We start from the raw sequence: 21,053 nt of genomic DNA, 5'->3' as shown, positions 1-21,053 counted from the left end.
CAACCAACGGATCGGCCATGCCGATGTGAACAGGACCGACGACGATGGACTATAAAGTTTCAGATAAACACGTTTCTATGACCAGGCACCGAGTAATTAAGATAAGTGAAACATATGAATTTTAAACACCTACTTAAATAACACATACACCAATCAACATTGCACGACGGCTCACAAAAGGTTCATTTCTTTTATTTTGATTTTTATTTATGGTGCAGCTGTTCAAGCGATTGCTTTCATTTTTATTGCTCGTTCTCTTACTTCATCACTTTTTTTTCTCTCTCTCGAACATCTTCTCGCGACCAATTTGAACGCGTTCTACAAATTGGAGCAGTTTATTTTTTTGTTCGCCGTTCTTCATCATTGCCGATCAAGCACGAATGTGTGAGAGGGACGACTATTTCAAAACTTGTTATTTATATCGCAAGCGATAACACTTACAGAGATGTTAGATGTTATTTTTTGTTCACATCCTTGGCATTCAATAATACGTTGCAGTATAAATTATACACGGGTCGCCAATAATTTCTAATAAAATGTACGGCATGCCGTGCCGTGTGACGCGTAATGCAAGCCTCTTATCAATTTCGATATGTGTGTTTGTTGTTTTGATATTAATTTATCTTCGCTAATCGCATGAAAGAGTGTTGTATGGATGTTGTTTGTGTGTTTGGCTATCGTTAAATTTAAATTCGCTTAGACACTAATTATCCACACAATTTTGCCACACAAATAAAAAAAATAGAGAGAGAGAAAACGCATACAACATTTTCTTCGTTGATCAATTTGCATTAGTTGATTTTGTTTGTTTATTGCGAGCAATAAGAATTGGCTGGACTTGATTCGGTGTTCAAATGCCCATTTCATCTCGATTTTATACATATTTCGCATAAAATACGCTCAAACTCATTCATAAAATGTGTGCTTTATTTGTGTCCGTACAACTGGTTTTTTCGCTGATTTTAAAATTTGTTCAACGAATGCTCTTTAAGAATTTTAATGCATCGCTGATTTTGTTCTGTCTTTTTTCTTCAACCGTCCACTTAATCGGTTGACGCTTGGTGCATGAAGAGGAGAAGAATAAAATGACGAAATGAATTAATTTTTATATGCTCCATCAAAGTTGGATCATCGTCATCAGATAATAAATATATATCCAAACGATAAAAATGAAATAAATATGTAAAGAAGCGTGGATAAAGTTCAATGGAATAGAAGCGAAACGCATTATATTCCCTTTTTTTCATTTGTTCAGTCATTTATTCATTCATTTGTGATGTTTGCCGTCGTTCTCTTTTCGTTGCTCCAACGAAAATTTGTGAGGCTTTTCTGGCTGTCTTCACAATCTTGACCAAGACATTTTTGGTCGACAAAATCAACAACAACCAAAATCGTCGACAATCAACAAAGATTTTGTTGATTGAACGAATTGATGAAATGATTAGTGGATTGCTCTCTCTCGCGAGCTTGAAAGAGATGATGATTTTGAATGCGGTTAAAACGATTTCAACGTGAAGAGAAAATATTATAAACATCATTTCCGGTCGGTGTGTTTTGGTTTTTTCGGTTGATTATCGATTTTATTATGGTTGCCGAGCGAGGGAAGAGCAACAAAAAGAGTCGAGTACACTTGCTGCCACTGTGTTGATTTTTCCAATTGTCTATAGCTCTTCATCATAATATTTGATTGGATCATTTCGTTTGTGTTCATAAACATTTGCTACTCAAATCATCGCTTAAAGCGTGAAATTTACGGAAAATTTAACGGTCTTCATATTTATGAAACACAGATTTAGTGCAAAGATCTTTTAATCACTGGAATAATGGGCAATTTCCTCACACACACTTGCCATGCAGACAGCGAAAAAAAACTACTGTTCATCATGTGGCTGGTGGGATGAAGAAAAAAGTTGAATAAAATTGCGATATTCTCTCATCAATTTCATCGTGTAATTTTCATTTAATTTGTTTGCACTGCCAACTTTAACGGATTTTTAAAAAAAATGGCGAAAAAATTCATGAGCTCACACTTTACGAACGAACGAGAAAAAAAATTAATTTTAAATTATTTACAAACTTCAGCTCCTGAGCTGTGATGTAGTTTATGTATGGAAAAATATGCAAAGTGGTGCGCACAGTTACGGCCAAGAGAGATACCAACGAAGAAAAAAAACGTGGAAACATGCAAAATTGTGTTTAGATTTTAATGTTTTTCGTTCATGGATTTTTTTTCTCTCGTTTGAGATTGAGCGCATTATAATTAACCTTTATTTGATTTAATGAAGGCAAAATACGAAAATTTTAATTCAGTTTTTGTTGTTACGTTCGTTCGTTCCCAGCACTCTCTAACTCGTTTATTTGCAAAATAAAGAGTTTTGGTTGGATAAAGGCATACACACACACATCGCTTAAGTCCCCATTTCGATTGTAATCGTTGATCGTGTTCTGTTTAATGTGCTTATAGCTATTGACATTAACAGCACTTCGTGTAACTGTTCGTTACGTTTAACGTGAAAATGATTCAGTTTGGGTCATATCATAGACAAATCAAAACAAACACAGTGAAAGATACACATAAAGCCACCAACATTCAAATCAACGAAAATATGTCGAGTAATTACTCGAATTTGTAGCTGTTGTTTTTTTTTTGTTTTCGATTGTGATTGTGTTGAAAATGTTATTATTTTTATGTTAATGAACTTAATTATTTGTTGCCTTATATTTAAATTTACCTCTCTCTCTCTCTCTCTCTCTCTCTCTCTCTCTCTCTCTCTCTTTCTTTCGCATACACACCAAACAGGAATTGGAAAATCAGCTTTTGTTTTAATTTTCATAAATAGAGACGGAAATCTCTTTCTCTTGCCCTGCATGTCGAACACGCCAATGATTCGGCTTGCGCGTCATCATGAACATTACTGTGTGGTATTGTGTCACATTCTTATCTTGTGCTCCGGATTTTTTTTTTTCAATTAAATTTCATTTTCCGTGTATACATAAAAAGAACAATACCATTTGAGTGGGTTTCATCGAATGTATGGCGCTTTTTCGAATGCGAAGAATGTGTGTGTGTGCGCCAGTGTATGGTAGCGTAAACGGTAGGTCAAATTACAATCAAATTGTTTTTTAATTAGATATATTAAATCGAAATGGGAATATTTTTCAGTTATTTTGTGGCACAGTGTGTTTTGAATTGTGTGGCTTCGCATAAATTATCCCACAAATAATAATCACAGTCAAAATGAGTTTGAATGAAAATGAAGACACACAACACATATGCACGCCCATGCTTTGCATGCACCAAATTCTCGAAGTAATGTTGTGAGTTTTTGGAACGCGGAGTATTCGTTCGGTTAGATTTGATTAATTTAATATTCGTTTCGGTTAGTTAGAATAAGGTTTGAAATTCAAAATTTAGCGCCGATTTCGGGGCGAACGTGAGTTCCATGCGGATGTGGCTTTTCGTTTGTTCTTTCATTCCCTCTTGCTTGCGCTGATTAATATTATCATCATTAGCATTAGAATCAAATCCAAATTATAATTTTCGACGGATGTGAGAACGCCCTGCCAACTCTTTTTCAAATCACCCGATCTCTCTCTCTGTCGCACACGCACTCATTTGCTATCCAACCAATTTGCGCACATTTTCGATGCTAACGAGCACTGGTTTTTGTTTTTATTAACAATTTAACTATTTTCATCGGGCAGTGTAATTTCATTCTCATCGAAGGAAATAATACAATTATATTTGTACAGAAAAAACAACAACAAACATTATCCAAATGGATCTCCCATGAAATGAGCGCATTGAAGACTTATCATTGTACACTAATTTGCTGCAAATTAGGTGATTTACTGGTTTCAAGATGTAAATTTTCCACATTTCACAAAGCAGTTAAAGTTATTTTGTACATGCACGTGATTCTCTCAAGCAAATTCCACGCGTGAGAGCGAACAGAGAAAAAAACCATGAATATTAAAAACATATTATTAACCGATTTATTCATTGTTTTTGGCAGGCTCATTTAATTGCAAATGGATTGGCTCCGAGAAATGCTTGGCCAACCCATCATAGTTAATCAAATTTCATATTGTGCTTGGCGTATGTGATTCTGTGTGAATGTGAACTATATGATGATGACATGGTTCCATTTAAATGTGTTGAAAAATTTATTTACCATGAAGTGAGCCAACATTCGATAAATAAAAGCGAGTGCCGATTTATTATATTATTTGGGGGAAAATGTGCCTCTTTTATCGTGCAAATTACGAAAATAAACCGCGAGGACCCAATTGGTTTTTTGAAAGCACCTTTTAAATGCGAATCCTGTGTGCATAAACCCGCATTTTCCGATTTCATTTCTCTCTCTCTCTCTCTCCCTGACCGATTTCAATGTCATTAAAATCACGTAGTGAATGCAAAGTGTCGAACGATTGATTATTACGCCATTAGTCTTATCATTGTATCACCTAATAAAAAGTTCATGTTTTTTCCGTCGCGTTTGAATTTAAAATATATAAGTTTAATTTGAATCAGCCACTTTATTTCATTGGAATAATTTGCGTATAATAAAAGCGGCTGATTTTTCTTTTTAACGAAGCACATTTTTATCGCGTCCTTTGAACAAATGAAAAGCATCTAAACTTTTCTAATTAACTCACCGACGCACCATCGTCAATATAATTAATGGACAAATAAACCTGCCACCTTATTGCATTCAATCCATTACTGGCTCGCTTGTCCTGTGTTTACAAAAGACCGTCAACGCAAATGTCGATTTGTGTTTCATTTCTTTGGTTCTTTTTTTCTGTATTTGTACGTCGTAGTTCATTTTGTGAATAAATTTTCAAAAATTGTTTGAAGAGATTCATTCATGCCTCACGCGCTTCGCCAAGCGATTTCTTTAAAGCGCCATTTTTATGTCATCATACCACTTTACCGTTGTTTTTCACAACCAAATACTCAATTAAATATTGTTCTACTGGCTTTTTTTATTCTGCAAATTACGTGGAACTTGAAACGAAAAAAAGACGACGAATTCAACGGAAAAAAAAACTTTCTTCGCCAATGAGAAAACGATTCAGCAAATGAAGAAAAAAAAACATTCACAGCAGTTGGAAAAAAGGATGCGAGAGTGAAAAAAGTAGCAAACAAATTCCAAAGTGCCCTTAAAAAGGCAATCGTTTCTTAAAAGCATTCACTTTTCAGTTTTATCAAACACAAAGTCAAATGGGCGCTCATTGCTGGAACAGGATGGAGTTCCTTTCCCCGCCATACCAGATGGATGAGAAGAACAACGAAAGTGAACGAAGAAAGAAAAAAAAGCGAATAAAATCGAAAAGTGATGGCGAAACGAAATGAAATGACTGTAGCTAAAAGTTTTCCGTACTTTTATTTATTATATGCTTGTCGCTTTTTCTATTCGCGATGCCGAATGGGAAAGGAAGAGCCGGAGAGTGTGAGTGAAAGAGTGCCAAAGACATGAATAAATTGTACGAATGCGGGCAAGCGGAGAAAAATTAAAAGTTGCCATTCTAATCGGCGGTGGTGTTTTTGTTCTTTCAACTCGATGCTCATTGCTCATCATTGTGTTCAAATGAGAAAAATGCGCGTGGCGAGAAGAGAAAAAAACGACCATCACCAAAACCATATTGAGCAGGGCTGAACGGAAATACGCGCGTCCCAATTCAAAGTGGTAAGAAACATTCACAATCACAAAAAAGGAAAACGATGTGCAAAGAAGTATGAAGAAGAAACGGGAGAGAGAAAAAAAAAACTTAACCAGAGAAAATAAAATGAAAAGAAAAGAAGAAACTCTTTTCAACATTAAAACTTCCTATCGAAAAGTTGTTTAGTTGTTTGCCAAACACAGGAAAAAGGCGAGCAAATGAAATCAGAGTCGAAAAAAGTCTATTTCTAAAACAAGAACCAAAGTACTTTTCAAACAAATAATGTTAAGGGAAAGAGAGCGTGCGCGTGAAATAGAGAAATGCAAAAAAGAAAATGTGGAGAGAGAGAGAGAGAAAACAAAAACAAAAAATAAATTACACATATAAAATGCTTTCTAAAAGCTTGCCACGGGTTTCTGCTATTCAGGCCATGTCAGCGGTGTTGGTGGAAAAAGGCGAGCGAGGTTCGCGCATACGACAATCTAAGTGATAATGTTTGCAAGAAAATGGTGATTCAAATTCTTAATATAACGATGTCGCTGCAAATGACTCGACTTGAAGAAACAAATTAAAGGAATTTACCGTTCTGTTCGCTCGCGTCACAGCTACATTTTCTTTCTACATTTCAATATAGGAAGAGGTTCTTCCACCGCCACTGAATAAAAATGTGGTGTCATTTCCATGCGAGAACGAGAGTAACAGAGAACGAGAGAGAGAAGAGAGAGCAAAAAACGCACAAATGAAAATTACGATCCAACGTTGGATTAGCATGTGCCACCCGCTTTGTCATTCGACAACACCTTTAACCACTTACAGCACGAGATGAAAAACACATAGGATGTTGTCGACTTGTGACAATTAGATTTAATTTTCTCTCCACCCAACACTTACTGATGCTGTTGTTGTTGTTGAAGATGCCATTTTCATTTCAAAATTCCATCGTTATCATCTTTATCGAGGAAAATGGTGTCAATATGCATGCAATTTCCGGCAATGTTTTAATATACATCGTTCGCGCACTCATTGCAAATTGAACTGTGCTTAGGCGGAGCTGTTCATTGCAATTGATGCTCACTGCCACTCTCTTTTGCTGCCATTGATGCTGTTGCTCTTTCTCATGACCTGAAGGCAAAATATAAAAAAAAACGAAATTGCATTTACATTCACTGACAGTGTCATATCATTATGCCAATGCCAATATCCATTACCATCACCATTACTTTTACATAATTTAAAACATGCACGTTTCATTCTCTCTTGCACTTTGTTTTCACCACCACCGCCACCATCATCAACGGGGCACAAATGAGCTCTTTTCTCCCCATCTCTCTCTCTCACTCTCTTTCACTCTCTATCGTTCTTTTTCGCTCTCGCTCTTTCGCTCGACTTCAATTTTACGCTTATCTTTTCATTTCCCAGAGAGACAAAGATATATAGATAGAAAGAGTGGTGTTGACTGACTGCACAGACAAAACTATTAATGTTTGTCGCGCGAAAATTTCATCAAAAATAAATTGCATGTTATAAAGAACATATTCATACACAAAGAATGGCGTTTTCAAGTGCATATCATTGAGCAAAAATGAGCGAGCTTGTTATCGTCGCACTAGAAAGTGGCAACGGCCTGAATATTACATGAATTGACACTGTTTGATACAAACGCCAAAGCAAATTAAAACTGAATGAAAACTAAAGAAAAATCGTCCTTCAAATGCGAAGAACGAAATGGCAGCAGAAGAAAAAATAATAAAAAATAAAATAACCGACACTCTGCAAAACTACAAAGGGAAATGTTAATTAGGATAGAGAAACAGAATGAGTTGAATAACACTATATGCACCATCTAAAGTGGTTCGTTTAGCTTCGAAAAAAGACTTTTGGCAGTACATATAAAACGGAGCCAACAACAACACCGCAGCTATATTTTGAAAATAACAACCCCGGCCACATCCAAAGCATCGTCATTTCGTTAAAAGCTCTTTTAATGCTATTAAACAAAGTTTTTTTTCTCTCTCTCTCTCTCTCTCTCGTATTCGATGGTGTTCATGCTGTTGAAATTTATACTACTCTTATGGTGTATATCATGTTGGTTTTTGCCACTAGCTATTATCCATGTTCTGAACGTATTCTATTCATCATTTTTTTATATTTTGAATAAAAAAAATTGACACATAAACGCATTAGACGGCTAATTGTATATAAAAGCGGTTGTAAATACAAAGTTTTCGAATGTTTGCCCCTCTTTTGTCATGCCATCTCGCACTGTTCACGTCGATCCGTCTCTTTCTGAACGGAACGCAACGCAGCGTTATCAACGTTAGTGATGAAGCTCCGCCTCTTCTGATTTGTGCTGCCGTATCTCAATTGCTCACATTTTTCACACATAACTTGTTCATTTGTCTTCGTTCCGCATAAAATGGCGCAAAAGATATTCGCTCTTTTTTTTCCTCTCATATATTTTGTTAGATAGAATACACAAAAATGTAGTTTATTGATTTTTATCAGAATAAAAAAACAACATTCGAAAACAAATTGTTTTATTTTTCGTGTCCATTTAACCATTTGCCATTGCGGACGCGGTATTTGTAATCTCAATTCACATCTGCGACGATATGTATTGTAGTTGCACTTTTTTTGGCATCGATCGAATTGTTGATGCGCATCGAAATCATTAATTCTAAATTCTATACCGTTCGCATGTTGTTCATTTATCACAAAGACTTTGGCGACGTGATAGATAACAAGCAACAACGATAATAGAGCCCAAAATGTAGAATACATATACAAATCTCGTAGCCAAACAGCGTATGATTGGTTATATATAAAGAGAGAATACGTGTGCTGTTGTTATTGTTGCTCTAGAGAGTTTTTTTCTTCTTTCTCTCTTTGTGTCATCGTTTGGGAAGATTTTTGCTATCGCAAAGAGGTGGAGTTATGCTTGGATTGTTTGCTTGCGTGTTAATCACACTGTTTATGCTTTCTTCCCTTCTCTTTGCATCTGTCGGTCTGCTCTGCATATGAAGTGAGTGTGTGTGTATGTATGCAAACGCTCGCGTTCGCGACACCCGCCAAATGTGTGTGTAATGATCTGGTTTCTCTATCAATAAGCAGCACTTCTCCGTCTATGTGATGCTGTGAGGTTTTTTGTCTCACTCGCGACGGCAATCGTTCGATACATTCGCCTGGGTTAAATGCATCAACTTACTCAGAGTTTTTGCCACTGGACACTAAAATAAAGTAAAAAAAATCCGTCTATTTTTCAATCTTAATGCATTTCGACGTGGAAAAATATTTTATACTGAGTAATGCGATAACCCTTTTCTAATGGAGCATTTGTTCGATTTTATTTACTTTATTATTGATTATGTAAGCCAGTCGACTTGAGGCGGTCTACATCGAATAAAGTATGAAAAGAATCCAGATTGTGTTATTCGAAAATAAATCGTTCATAAAAGTAAAGCCCAAATAAATTGCTCCGTTTTTTTCTTGTCTTTTGTGCAAAAAATTTTTTTTGTTCGCTCCATGATCCAATACGAAGGGCAAAAAAGCGATGCGATAATCGTCTTCAAAAAGACACCCTTTTTATCAGCTAATGCCCTTTTTTCGCCGCATTGATCAAACCGAAAGCAAAACAGAGAGAGACAGATTAAGTGTATATAATATTCTTGAATTGTGTGTATGTACTCACATAAAATTCAATCGAACTGCTCCACGCAAGATTTACTCCGATCTCAACCAATACCAAAAAAAAAGATTAATTCAATGACTTCACTTGTAAGTGTTTATCGCATGCGAATGCAAAAAAAATCATCCAACAAATACACACAAATGAAATGGAGAAAAAGAGAAGCAGATAAATGAAATGAATGGACAAAATAAAATGTGCACGAATGGAGGTAATAAGAAGAAAATTAGCAATGAAAACATAACAACAGACGGCATGTAGACGCATCATATGTATATATATGATCGAAGGAATGGACGAGAGAAAGAGAGCGAGAGAAAGCTCAAACCACTGTTTACCATTTGTTACTTTATTATTGTTATTTCACGTATTTATAGGAAAATTAATAAAATATATAGCATACAAGTCGATTGGTTTTGGCTCCAATTGTGTCCGAGTGTGTGTGCGCCTCAGTTGTTGTTGTTTTTTTCTCTCTCTTCATTTTTTCTCCTCGTTTTGCCTTTAAGTGTATTTTTCATTTCAGCATTTTTCCTCGTTTGAAAATACATATGACGATTATTTATTGTGTGCGAGCAAGCGAGCGAATAGAGTTGACGCGCGCGACGACGATGACGACTAAGACTTCGATGTATGTTCGTACAAGCTGATTCGACTGAGTGTGTATGGTGTGTGTGCCCTGTTTCCGTGCTGCTGTTACTGTTGTTGCTGGTGGTGTGTGCATGCAAGCAGTTGTACATTACAAACGGCGTTAATACAATATCATGAGCATTTTGCCAGTTTAGTATTCGTTTGACTTCGATTTGAGACGCTTGGTGTGTTGTGTGTTTTGCGTTTTCGTTTGATTCACAACTAAAAAGAGAATAAAAAAAAAAAACAACAACGAACCGAACAACATAACAGAACGCGAACGTTTTCATCTCTCGTGTCTGCGTTCAGAGTTTTTCGTCGCTTATGTATCCAGATTGATTCGAATATCCCGTAGATTCAGTGGTTAACGCGTGGCAACGTCATTCTTCCGTATCACAAATTGGAGAAGGAACAACAAGAACACAGAGAGATTAGAAACCATTACTGAACCGCTTCTGTATGAGTGACGGCTGCCAAAACCAACAAAATCTATCTCGCCCATCATTCGAAACACATCTCCAAATACATTGTGTATTATTTTTGTTTCGACGTCGCAGTGAATTCCTCCCGAATTACGAAGAGAGAGAGAAGAGAAGAAAAAAAATGATCCGAAGTTCAAGTGATTAGTAAATTATTGTTTTCGCATTTCGTCAGTACGTTACATAGCACTTAACACGACAGATCTAGCTGTACGTGTAAGAGACACTAAAACGAGCATTTTTTTATTCGTGTTTTGATCTGTGCTTTTTACGAGTGATTTCAATCTTTGGAAATCTGATAGGCGACTTTTTTTCTCTGCAGCCGACGGAACTAGTTTAACTTGAAGAAACTTTGACGTGAAATCTGATAAGACGATTTTTAAAAGATCTTTTCTTATATGATAGTTTGAAAGAAAGAGAATTGTAAGAAAATTGAACACTTCCGACAATTTCCAATTTCGGTCAATTTTTTTTTTCGGGTCGACAAATTTTGAATGTGCAAAAGAATAAAAACACGGGGTTAAATTGATCCGGAAAATAAGAATCGCTCGACTGCGGACTATAAAACATGAAAAAGTGATTAGTTTTCTTGATCGACGGCCGAACACAAACACATCATATATTCATTTGTGACATATTCCACATTGGCATTGATTACTTAATACAATGTTGTTAATGCAAAAAAACGAACAACGGCAGTAGAGTACAAATTCACCTGAAAAACAATAACATCCAATTACCAAATACAACGAACTGAAACATCGTGTTTATGTATATGCGCACCTTATCAATCGCGATTGAAACGTTCACAGACAGTAACAATAACAAAAAAAAACGTTTGCTAATTTCAAATGGAATTGATTTTTCAGCCAGCCAACGAAAGAAAGTAAAAGTTTTCTATTCTTTATCAAAAATAGTGTGTTTAGGTGCAATTCAAAGTGATTATTAGTTTATGTTACACACATTTTGCACACGCCGATTATGCAACCGCAATTCGTCTAATATGCACCATACATAGACCCCATCGCCAAAAGAAAGAGAGAGAGAAAAACGTAAAGAAATTAGAAGAAAAGTACGCGCAATAAAGTGAATGTTTTACACACCGCTTGATTTTTGTTGTTCAACTGAAGTTAACTTGTGTGCGCAAAATTGATCGTTTAAATATCAGAAAAAAACACTTGCATTCGAAGAAAGTATTACACCATTTTTTTTTAAAGAAGAAGAAAGAATAAACGAAGCAGCAACAAAATATATATCTGTAAGACAGGCAAATGCAAAAAGAAAAAAAGAGTGCAGTCGAAACAATGAAAACAATTGAATGAATTCGCTGGTGTTAATTGCATTAATTAACTTATTTCTGCGTTAGTTGCAAACGGCGGACGAATCGAAGTGCAACCAAAAACCGAACCATCAGTTGTGTTGAATTTGAATTGAGTGTATGCGTGTAGATGTGCGTATGTTCGGGCGCGATCACTCTTTCGACTCTTTGCAAATTAAATTGTGTTTATAGACTATTTATTACGTGCATTGATTGAGGAACTGAAAATTTTGATTTTTTTTGTTCGTTTCGTTGTTGTTTACCTGTTCAAAACTAAGACATATTTTATGCACACGAATCAATCCACGGTGTATTGTTGTAGCGATTGACGTAACCATTTTGCGAACGAATAAACGTATTTAATGAATAGACATACATATGATAAGGAAATGATACGAGTTTATTATGCCAGTGTTTTAATTGAAATTTTTCGGAATTATCTTTGCGTGGTAAATTGATTCCCCATTATTTTGAATTTAACACAGTTACAGCTAAAATAGAACAATTTTTCGTTAAAACCATACGAAAAAAAAGCGTTGCGCGCAAATCAAAGAGTTTGTATTTTTGAGTTGAGCATAAAAGACGCAATTTCTCACAGAGACAAAGTGTTTGGCCAAATATATCTTTTTCCCCAATAAAGTTTGCGGAATTTTATCAAAATCGTACTCCAGTGGCATTCAACGGGCGTGAGCCCAAAGTCATCAACAATTACGAGCACCGCTGATTTATTATCACCAAACGGTGTATCAGCAGCAGCTGCAAGTGGTTTGACTATGACAGTTCCGATGCAACGTGGATCAATGGCCGTTCTACCGTCTCGCTCACGTTTTATGATCACCGATATTTTGGGCGGTGGTGGTGCTGCAAATGTTGGCGCCGCATTACATTTGAGCCGTGAACATGTTGAAAATGGTGGACGATCACCATCACCCGATAATCCACGCGATCTAAGCGCATCGGCCGCAAACAATAATAACAATCATCTACATCATTTGCATCACAATCTCGGTCTTAATCATCATCATTTGAGTCAACACAATCATTTGCATCGGCATGACGAGGACAGCGATTCGAGCGGACCACTTGATGATGATAACAGTGTTTGTAGCAATGGTAAGTTTTTTTCGAATTATTAGTGTGAAAATAAAACAGCTGGTTTTTGCAAAATCGTCGACAGACAAGAAAAAAAAAACATCGTAAAAGCTGCAACACGGAAAATTGTCACCGAATGACTCATTCTCTTTTCGTGAATAGAATTTCTTTTGTTGAAATATATTTATGCATTTAATAGTTTTCATTTCGAAGACGTTTCATACTCTTTATAGATGTGTGTGTGTGTGCGTATTGTTGACGCGACAAATCGAACGACCCTTTTCTTTTCACCGATTCCAACCGTTCACATGCACACACAAACCATTTCTTCGTCTTTTCTGTCATCGAATAAGATTGTTTCATTGCTTTTGTGTTTGAGTGCGCATTTAAAAAAAAATATATATATAATTTTAAGGCCAATCACAATTTTGATAAGTCAAAGACATTAATCGCATAATCGGATTATATTTAAACTGAATTTTGTGTGACTGGCATCATAAAAACATGTATGGACGAATTCAAATATTTAAACAGACTAAATTAAATCTTAATCAAAATGATTGTTCGACGACGTTCTTACAGTCATGAGCGGTTGTCGTCCAAAAACGGAAAGAACAAAGCCACGCTATATTTCGTATGGAAAATAGAAGAAAACAGAGCCAAAAACGAATTTTGAAACAAGACGATACAGCAAACAACCAGTTTCATGCATGTGTGTGTGTGACAACATAATAATATTTCGTCGCATTTTTTTTCGCTGTTCCGTTTCGTTGGTATTTTTATTCCCTCCAAAACGTCGTTTCCTTTGTTAACATGTAACTGTTGTAATTTTTCAATGACTTTATCGGCCGACGAACGAGATGAAAAGAATTTGTCATCACAATTTAGCAGCGCTCCATTTAAAATATTTTGTTGGAACGATTAACGAACGAGGAAATCGTTTCGTTTTTTTTTGTTAAATCTTTTGAAGCAAAATGTATAACCTCGTTTCTGGGCCAGTCAAGCGATTATATGAATCCTCTGTCTCTTTCGGATATACGCTTCATTCTTGACATTAAACTATTTCAATCCAAATCTCTCACCTGGAAAATGTTCCCATTTCAAATGTTCGTTGCATCCAGACAAACACAAAAATATCAAATTATAATCGTAATTTTGCTGCATGGTTGACCAGTTCATATGGCATTTCGTGAACGAATTTATTTAAAACCGAGAGGATTTAAATAATCTGATGATTTCAAAATTCACTTATTATTTGTGTTTCTACAAAGAAAAATGTTCAATTTAACTAACGCGCTAACGCTCATAAATCATCAAAGGTTGTGATTAAAGAGTTCAAAGTCAGTGAATATCGGTCTTATCGCAGTGTGTGCATTTACCTGTCAATTATGAGCTAATTGAATGGCGCGTCTATAAGCACGATCGCGGCCCCCATTGTCATAAGACGAGATTGAATTGTTTTTAATATCGGTGGGTTTTAATTCATCGGTGAAGTTAAGTGAGTGCCCAATTTCTTAACGAAGAAAAACCAATTAATGTTATTTATTGTCAGAAAAACGAAACAAAAAACCGCCACACAAATGTCCATGCGATAAAACGGCTCTAGTCGTCCCCAACATAAACTAAACGATATGCGTGCTCGTCACAATGAAAGCTTACCTACGATTTACGTATAACAAACAATCAAAGCGCATAATAACAATAATTTCATTTTATTTCTTTCGGCATTTGTTGGTTTTCCATTCTCTTTTTCTCCAAAACAAAAAGTGTTCATGTGAATATCGCATAAATCATCCAATCGCGCGCATATTGCCCTCAAAATTGCCTGTCCACATGGAAAAGCCAATCGCCCACAAATTATCTAATAATAAATTTATGATCGATTTTGAGTCGTTAAAAGAAAATGATATATTTATTTTGGAAATCATTTCGTTTACATGAAATTGGCTGTGTTGAATGATGGTCACCATGGTGGATAAAGTGAGTGCCATTTGAAATTTTGATGCAAAGAAGAGGTTTTCTCGTCAATTTACCTAGTCGGCTGCTTTAAATAAAAAAACCTCAAACCAAAGCCAAGTTGATATTAAACGAATCGATCTCATACATTTTCAACGATAGGGTTTTCTTGATGCCAAACACGAAAATCATCACGCATTGGCATTTTCCGTTTTCAAATTAAATTCACTTAAAGCATACTCGCCGCGAATTACATATGCAAATAGTCATTGGCCATCACGCGTACAATTAACTTCAACGATTGATTGACGAACTCCGATTTAATCGCCATCAAATATTTAAAGAGCAATTTAAGCAACTCTAACCAAAATGTACAAACGGAATCGACTGTCTTTTCGTTTTATTTGAATAATTGTAAACGGAAACTACTGAATATTTGATTTGAATTTTCTGTGATTTAAGCCATTTATACCGATTGTTGTTTGGCCCTTTGCACACAGCCACGCTGTCTTGTCCGAAGTCAAGAAATCACGCAAACAAATTTGGAGCAACAAACTTTAGCATTATCTTCAATTGATATTTCTTCTTTTTTTGCGTGTCATGCTTTACTGGGGCATGCATTTCCGCTCAGGTTTTAGCCTATACCGTTAGTCGATGTGGCCGCGGTGGTGTGAGAAAAATGTGTAATTCGTTTTGTTAAGAAAATAGAATGCAATTGGCAATTGTTGTTGGTGGTGAACATAAGACAATTAACAAACCACTTTTGTATACATAAGTTTTTCGCGTAAATGTTTATTCGATTTGTGAAAATCTCCACCAAATACCACCCGTCGCTGTAGACGATGTCACCAGTTCCACTTTTAATCTTATTTACAACTAATTCATATCCATTTCCACCTTTTGCTTTTCGGTCTTTCTCGCGGATTTCCTGCTTAATTTTAGTCGCATTTAAATGACATGGGGTTTTGTTCAATTTTGCTATTTGTTTAGCCAATTTTCGCTGCTCATTTCGGTTAAATGAAACCTCTTTTGATGCATTCGAAAAACTCTTTTCGGCAACAATGCAAAAATTTGCTCGCATTTACAATGTTTAACATCCTTTTGCCAAATGCAAACATTTTACAAAATGTTGCACGCATTCAGTGCACAATAAGAACCATTTGGTTGTGTGCGCCTCTCATAAATATTCACAATTAAATTAAATTATTTAAAATGTTTCATCGGCATTGTTTGCCGAATCATAATACATGTTACATGGTATAGCGGCGGCGTCGGCGACATTATTTGTTCGAGTACTTCCTGAATGTTGAACTAAAATTACTTTCTCTCTCTATTAGCCATTCCATTGTTGGTCACATTAAAAAAAGAACAAACCGTAAAAACTTTATTTTCTGCTTATACTTGACTAATAACATCAACAACAACAACAAAATAATTTCATTTTTGCATAAACATATAACGAACGATAATCGGCATCGGCATAATGAAGGGAATCGACAAACCATACGCATACAGGTGGCAAGAACGGGGTGCTAAACTTCATAGCGCTCTTATTTTTTTATTCCAAATGTGAATATGGCTTAAATGCTGTGAGAACAAAAAACACGCATACACACTAAACGAGCGCATGGCGCCGTTTGCATTTAAAATAAAATAAAAACAACAGAGTCGAAAATAAAAATTACAGAATTAATGGTTAAACTGCCCCGTTGACCACATTTTGTTTGACCATTTATTAACATTATCATAAGTATATCGCAAAGAGTGTGTGCTTTGTCACACACCAATTCCATTTCATACGAATATACAATTTTTTCTCTCGTTTCTTTTTTTATTTAACGACATTCGTCCGGCTGAACATTAAAATGTGAATAATTTTCTTTATTTTCTCGGCGTGTATGTTTTGGGTTTCTCTATTTTTATATCCTAAAAATTTTATTTTTTTCACTCGACCACATTGCACGATAGCGCGGTCAATAGTTTCCTGATCGAGAAATTACAGTTTATTCCGTAGGCTTTTTATGTGTATTTAAATGTTTTATATATATTTTCGACGGTTTGTTCCCAATTTCGAAACGATTTAATTACATCATTTGTAGCATAGGCGAGCTCGCCATTTAAATATATTTCAATTTCAGCCTAAACTGCGAAACAAAATTAAACCAAACACGTACAAATGTCCGAACAACGTTAAATTCGTTTTGATCCAATTTAATTGTGATTTTGAACGACATAAAATTTATTACGCACGTGATTTGGTCAATTGCCTGCGAAGAAACAAAATAGCGGCCCACCTCCGCCGAGGAACAGGAATCAAACGACAAGGAGACCACATGAGAGAGAGAGAGAGAGAAGGGACCGAAAATGCGTGTTTCGTTCGAGAAGCAATTATGTGCGGCTAATTATGACAAAATATTTGAATTTCATTAACACCGTGTTATGACTTGAGCATTGTGTTCGCGTACCGCTCTCGCACATCTGAATCAATTCCAAACTTATTGTATTTTGTGCACACCTAATCACTCTACCTAAATTGTTGCGAATAAAAAAAATCGCCACAGATTTTTCGCGTTTTCATGTTGAGTGCGTGTGCACAATTAGTTGTTCAAAATGGTTGCGTTTTTCGTTTCATTTTTTATTACCTTTTGTTGTAATGGACGTTCTTTTTTTTCGCTAATTTTGCTTTCAATTTGTATAAATGTAAATGACAAATGAAAAGAAACCGATGTGCTTGAAACCTTAAGCATGTGTGTATATACATTACAAAGGCACCGATAAAGAAAAAAAAATAAACTAGCATTGTGCCACATTTTCATAATTTATGTCCACCTGAAACAAATCTATTGAATTTTTTATTGAGCTTTAATCACTTTGGTCTTTCAATACGGCGTTGACTTTGTGCCAGTGCCATGCATATGCCATGAAATGAGCGTCGATCTCATTTCGACATGATAATTGAATTGGTGTAGTTTAACCAAAATGCCTTGTTACAAACGCAAATCGATTGCACCTTATTTGTGAATGGTGAATGGCATTCCAAATGGGCTCGAATTGAAAGATAAAAATTGATACCAAAACGGGCATTTGACAAGATCAAATTCGTGATTGGGACAATGTTCGTTCTTAAATAAAAAACGATCAACAATTGAAATGATCACAGTGGAGGTAAGCGGTAACAATTTACACCTACAAGGTGATCAGTTAGCATCGTGTACTTCAAACCGGGTGCATAAATTATTTTCAATTCAATGAACTGACGATGTCCAATTTTGACCGAAGCAAAAACCATTCGGTGAGTTGAAAATATTTCAATTTCAAAAATGCGCAATTTGAGTCACATTAAATGAAAAATTACAGCAAGCGTAAAGCGATGAAATTTAGCTTTTGGGCCAAACACTTCTTCTCAACCATATCATGCAGTCAGTTTTAACCGGCGAGGTGAGGGCCACATTTCGCTAGTAACCATAAATTAATGGTGATTGCGTCTCTTTTTTTCATAATTTTCCTACTGCTTTTCGTACATTGTTTCTTTGCACATTAACACGACTTTATTCAACGAAACGGAACGCACATGGGACGAAAAGAGACGGCAGAACTGCAGGAATTTAGTTCTTTATTTTAATAGCATTTAAGATTGAGCATTAATTTTAAACGAAATTAAGGAAAATGTCACGACACAAATTACTAACTAAATAATTACTAAAGAAAACAGACCCGTAAAACATGTTTTATGATTTAGCCTTTTGTGTTTTTCAAATGGCACAGCCCAAATGAAATCGAGCAAAATATAAAGCAGAAAACGACTTATTGCTTGAGCTGCTTGGACTTTTATTGCTCACCCACACGCTATCTTAACCAACCAAACATGTCAACAAATTTAAACTCTTTACCGCAAACCGATTTTATTTACATGCGCGGATCATTCGGGCGAGAGAGCGCACATTTTTTTTATCACGATACACAAATAAAATGCCCGAAAAAAAAAGAAATCCGCATCAAGATTAACTTACAACCAGACAAACGTTCCGATAAATTGCAAAATCGTGTTTCATTACTTTTCTTTAACAAAAATCGGTTTTTTATTGAAAGAGGCAAGGATCAAATCGATTTGTGAAAAGACTTTGGGCCAATTAATTGTTTCGATAAAGAACAAATCATCCCCGGCTTTTTGCGGGCATTCTCTAGGTGAAATTCTTTAATTCAATTCAATTGCCAGCCATTCGAACCAATAATAATGGTACAGCAATTTTGAAACCACTAAAAGTTTCATTTTTAACTATTTTGCCTGTTGCACCGTGTCTACATTCTGCTACTTTGAAACTATACATGAAACGTGGCCAATCCATAATCTTGAGTAACAAAAACTTCGAGTTAAATCATAAATCGATTTGAGATAGGCTCGTGCATGTTCCATCTCATTTTGTTGTTCTCCCTTTTTAAGCTTGGCAAACCGAAGACTGATTGCACTTGAGGTGAAATTATTTGAAAAATCTCTATGAAATGATCGTACAATATAAAATAATCGCAGTGAAATAAAATTGCATCGGGTTAATTGGTCGCATATATTTTCTATCTAACGTTCACCCTGCAAACGTTTTCATAATCCTAAATCGGTTTGCAACAAAACGCAACAACAACAACAGCTAAGAAGGCAATAAAAAAGACGGAGAGGGCGATGGAGGGAAGAGAGAATTAATCTAAGCTTAAAAGAAGAAAGCCATTCGACACCTCAACCATATTCGATTTAATTCAATTGGGAGGAAATAATTACAATAAAAAAACTTATCTCTCGATTTTATGTTCAAGCAAACAGAACGAACAAACGAACGAAAAGAAAATTTGTTGAGATGATAATAATATTAAATTAAATTATAAACTCATTGGAATTTTATTGCATATAAATTGGTTTTATTCATTCGGCAAGCGAAGAAAAATAAGAAAAAGATGGGCAAAATACGAAAAAAAGCATGCGAAGCACGAGCGTGCACAAAATCACGAAAGCAACAGAGAATGTCTCATCCAATTGAGCAGAGATAAAAACTGAACAGCGAAAAAAAAGATCATTTGCGTTTTTCTCCACATATGATTTCACATTTTAACGTGTTTATTCAGTTTTGTTGCCTGAACAGAAGAAGAAGAAGAAGAAAAAAAATTGCTGCAATTGATTGAAGTTATATATATAATACAGTGTATGAGACGGTTGGGTCTAGGTAATAATCAACAATACTATATGGATGGTAAGAAGAAAAAAACGGCGAAACAATAAAATCCATAGCACGAATCATTCACCCATTGGGCATATTTCTACTTTCGCCATTCGAAATTCCAACACTGACAAAAAAAAACTGGATCGCATGAAACGCGTGCGCGGTTCGTCGCTGACTTTAAATTATTTAGATTTGTCAATGCGTCAATTAAATTCAAATCAACAAAAACAAAACAACGACGGAGAATTAACGGCTTAAAGGTGTGTTCGACGGTGATGCTGAACGCCGAACGATATCGACACCAAATTAAATCACTCTCAACTAAATTGATAGTTTCCGAATGTGCATCTGTTGGTGTCGCCGCCACAGAACAGGAAACCAAACAGCAAAATACTCACCGGCCACAATGCTGCGATCTCGATATACACAACGCAGCATTTGATCTCGAACGAGTAAATGTGTTGAACTTTGTGTAATGAACTATTGAATGAACCATTTAACAGAATGTCGCTGAAGATCGGAGATCTTGCGTAATGACATAAATAACTACAAATCACCGGCGACACCATAACAACCGACACCACAGAATGACACACACACACACATACACACATTTGAACACAGAGAAAGAGCGAAGAGAGAAACAAAAAAAATTAAATGAAATCTCGTTCATAAAATTAGCATATCGTTTAATCAACTTAAATATTATTCGTTATTTCGATCTCTTTGGCTTGCATTGCTTCGATTTTTTACTTTTCTATCTCTCTCACTCTTTCTTTTTTCTTTCTCACTCTTTGGCTCCTTCTCTCTCTCTCTTGGTCATTTCAAGACCAGCAAGAGATTGAGAGAGAGAGGTGATGAAAAACAAGCGTGACAATCAACATTTACATGCAAAGGAACTAACTTACTAACAATCTGACAAGAGAAAAAAAAAGCAAAACCAACAAAACACAACGTTCACTTACCAGAGAGCGAGAATGAAAGCAAAAAAAACTGAAATAAAATAAACGAACAACCAGACC

At 35.7% G+C, this 21,053-nt stretch overlaps 1 protein-coding gene across 1 annotated transcript in view; it reads left to right on the top strand.

Annotated features, from left to right (window-relative positions):
* The first annotated feature begins 10,151 nt into the window (after window positions 1-10,151).
* The window catches only part of LOC116347617 (homeobox protein B-H2-like), a 39,462-nt gene continuing 28,560 nt past the window's right edge, over window positions 10,152-21,053 (top strand). Inside the window, exon 1 of the mRNA XM_031778297.1 lies at window positions 10,152-12,889. Within this exon, the coding sequence (XP_031634157.1) occupies window positions 12,550-12,889 (340 nt within the window). The 5' untranslated portion in view covers window positions 10,152-12,549. The remainder of the gene's footprint in view (window positions 12,890-21,053) is intronic.

Source organism: Contarinia nasturtii, unplaced genomic scaffold, assembly GCF_009176525.2.
Source record: "Contarinia nasturtii isolate CC-2019 unplaced genomic scaffold, AAFC_CNas_1.1 Cnas_scaffold_1964, whole genome shotgun sequence".
NCBI lineage: Eukaryota > Metazoa > Arthropoda > Insecta > Diptera > Cecidomyiidae > Contarinia > Contarinia nasturtii.
Note: the sequence above shows the minus strand (reverse complement) of the source record. Positions and strands in the feature narration are given on the sequence as shown.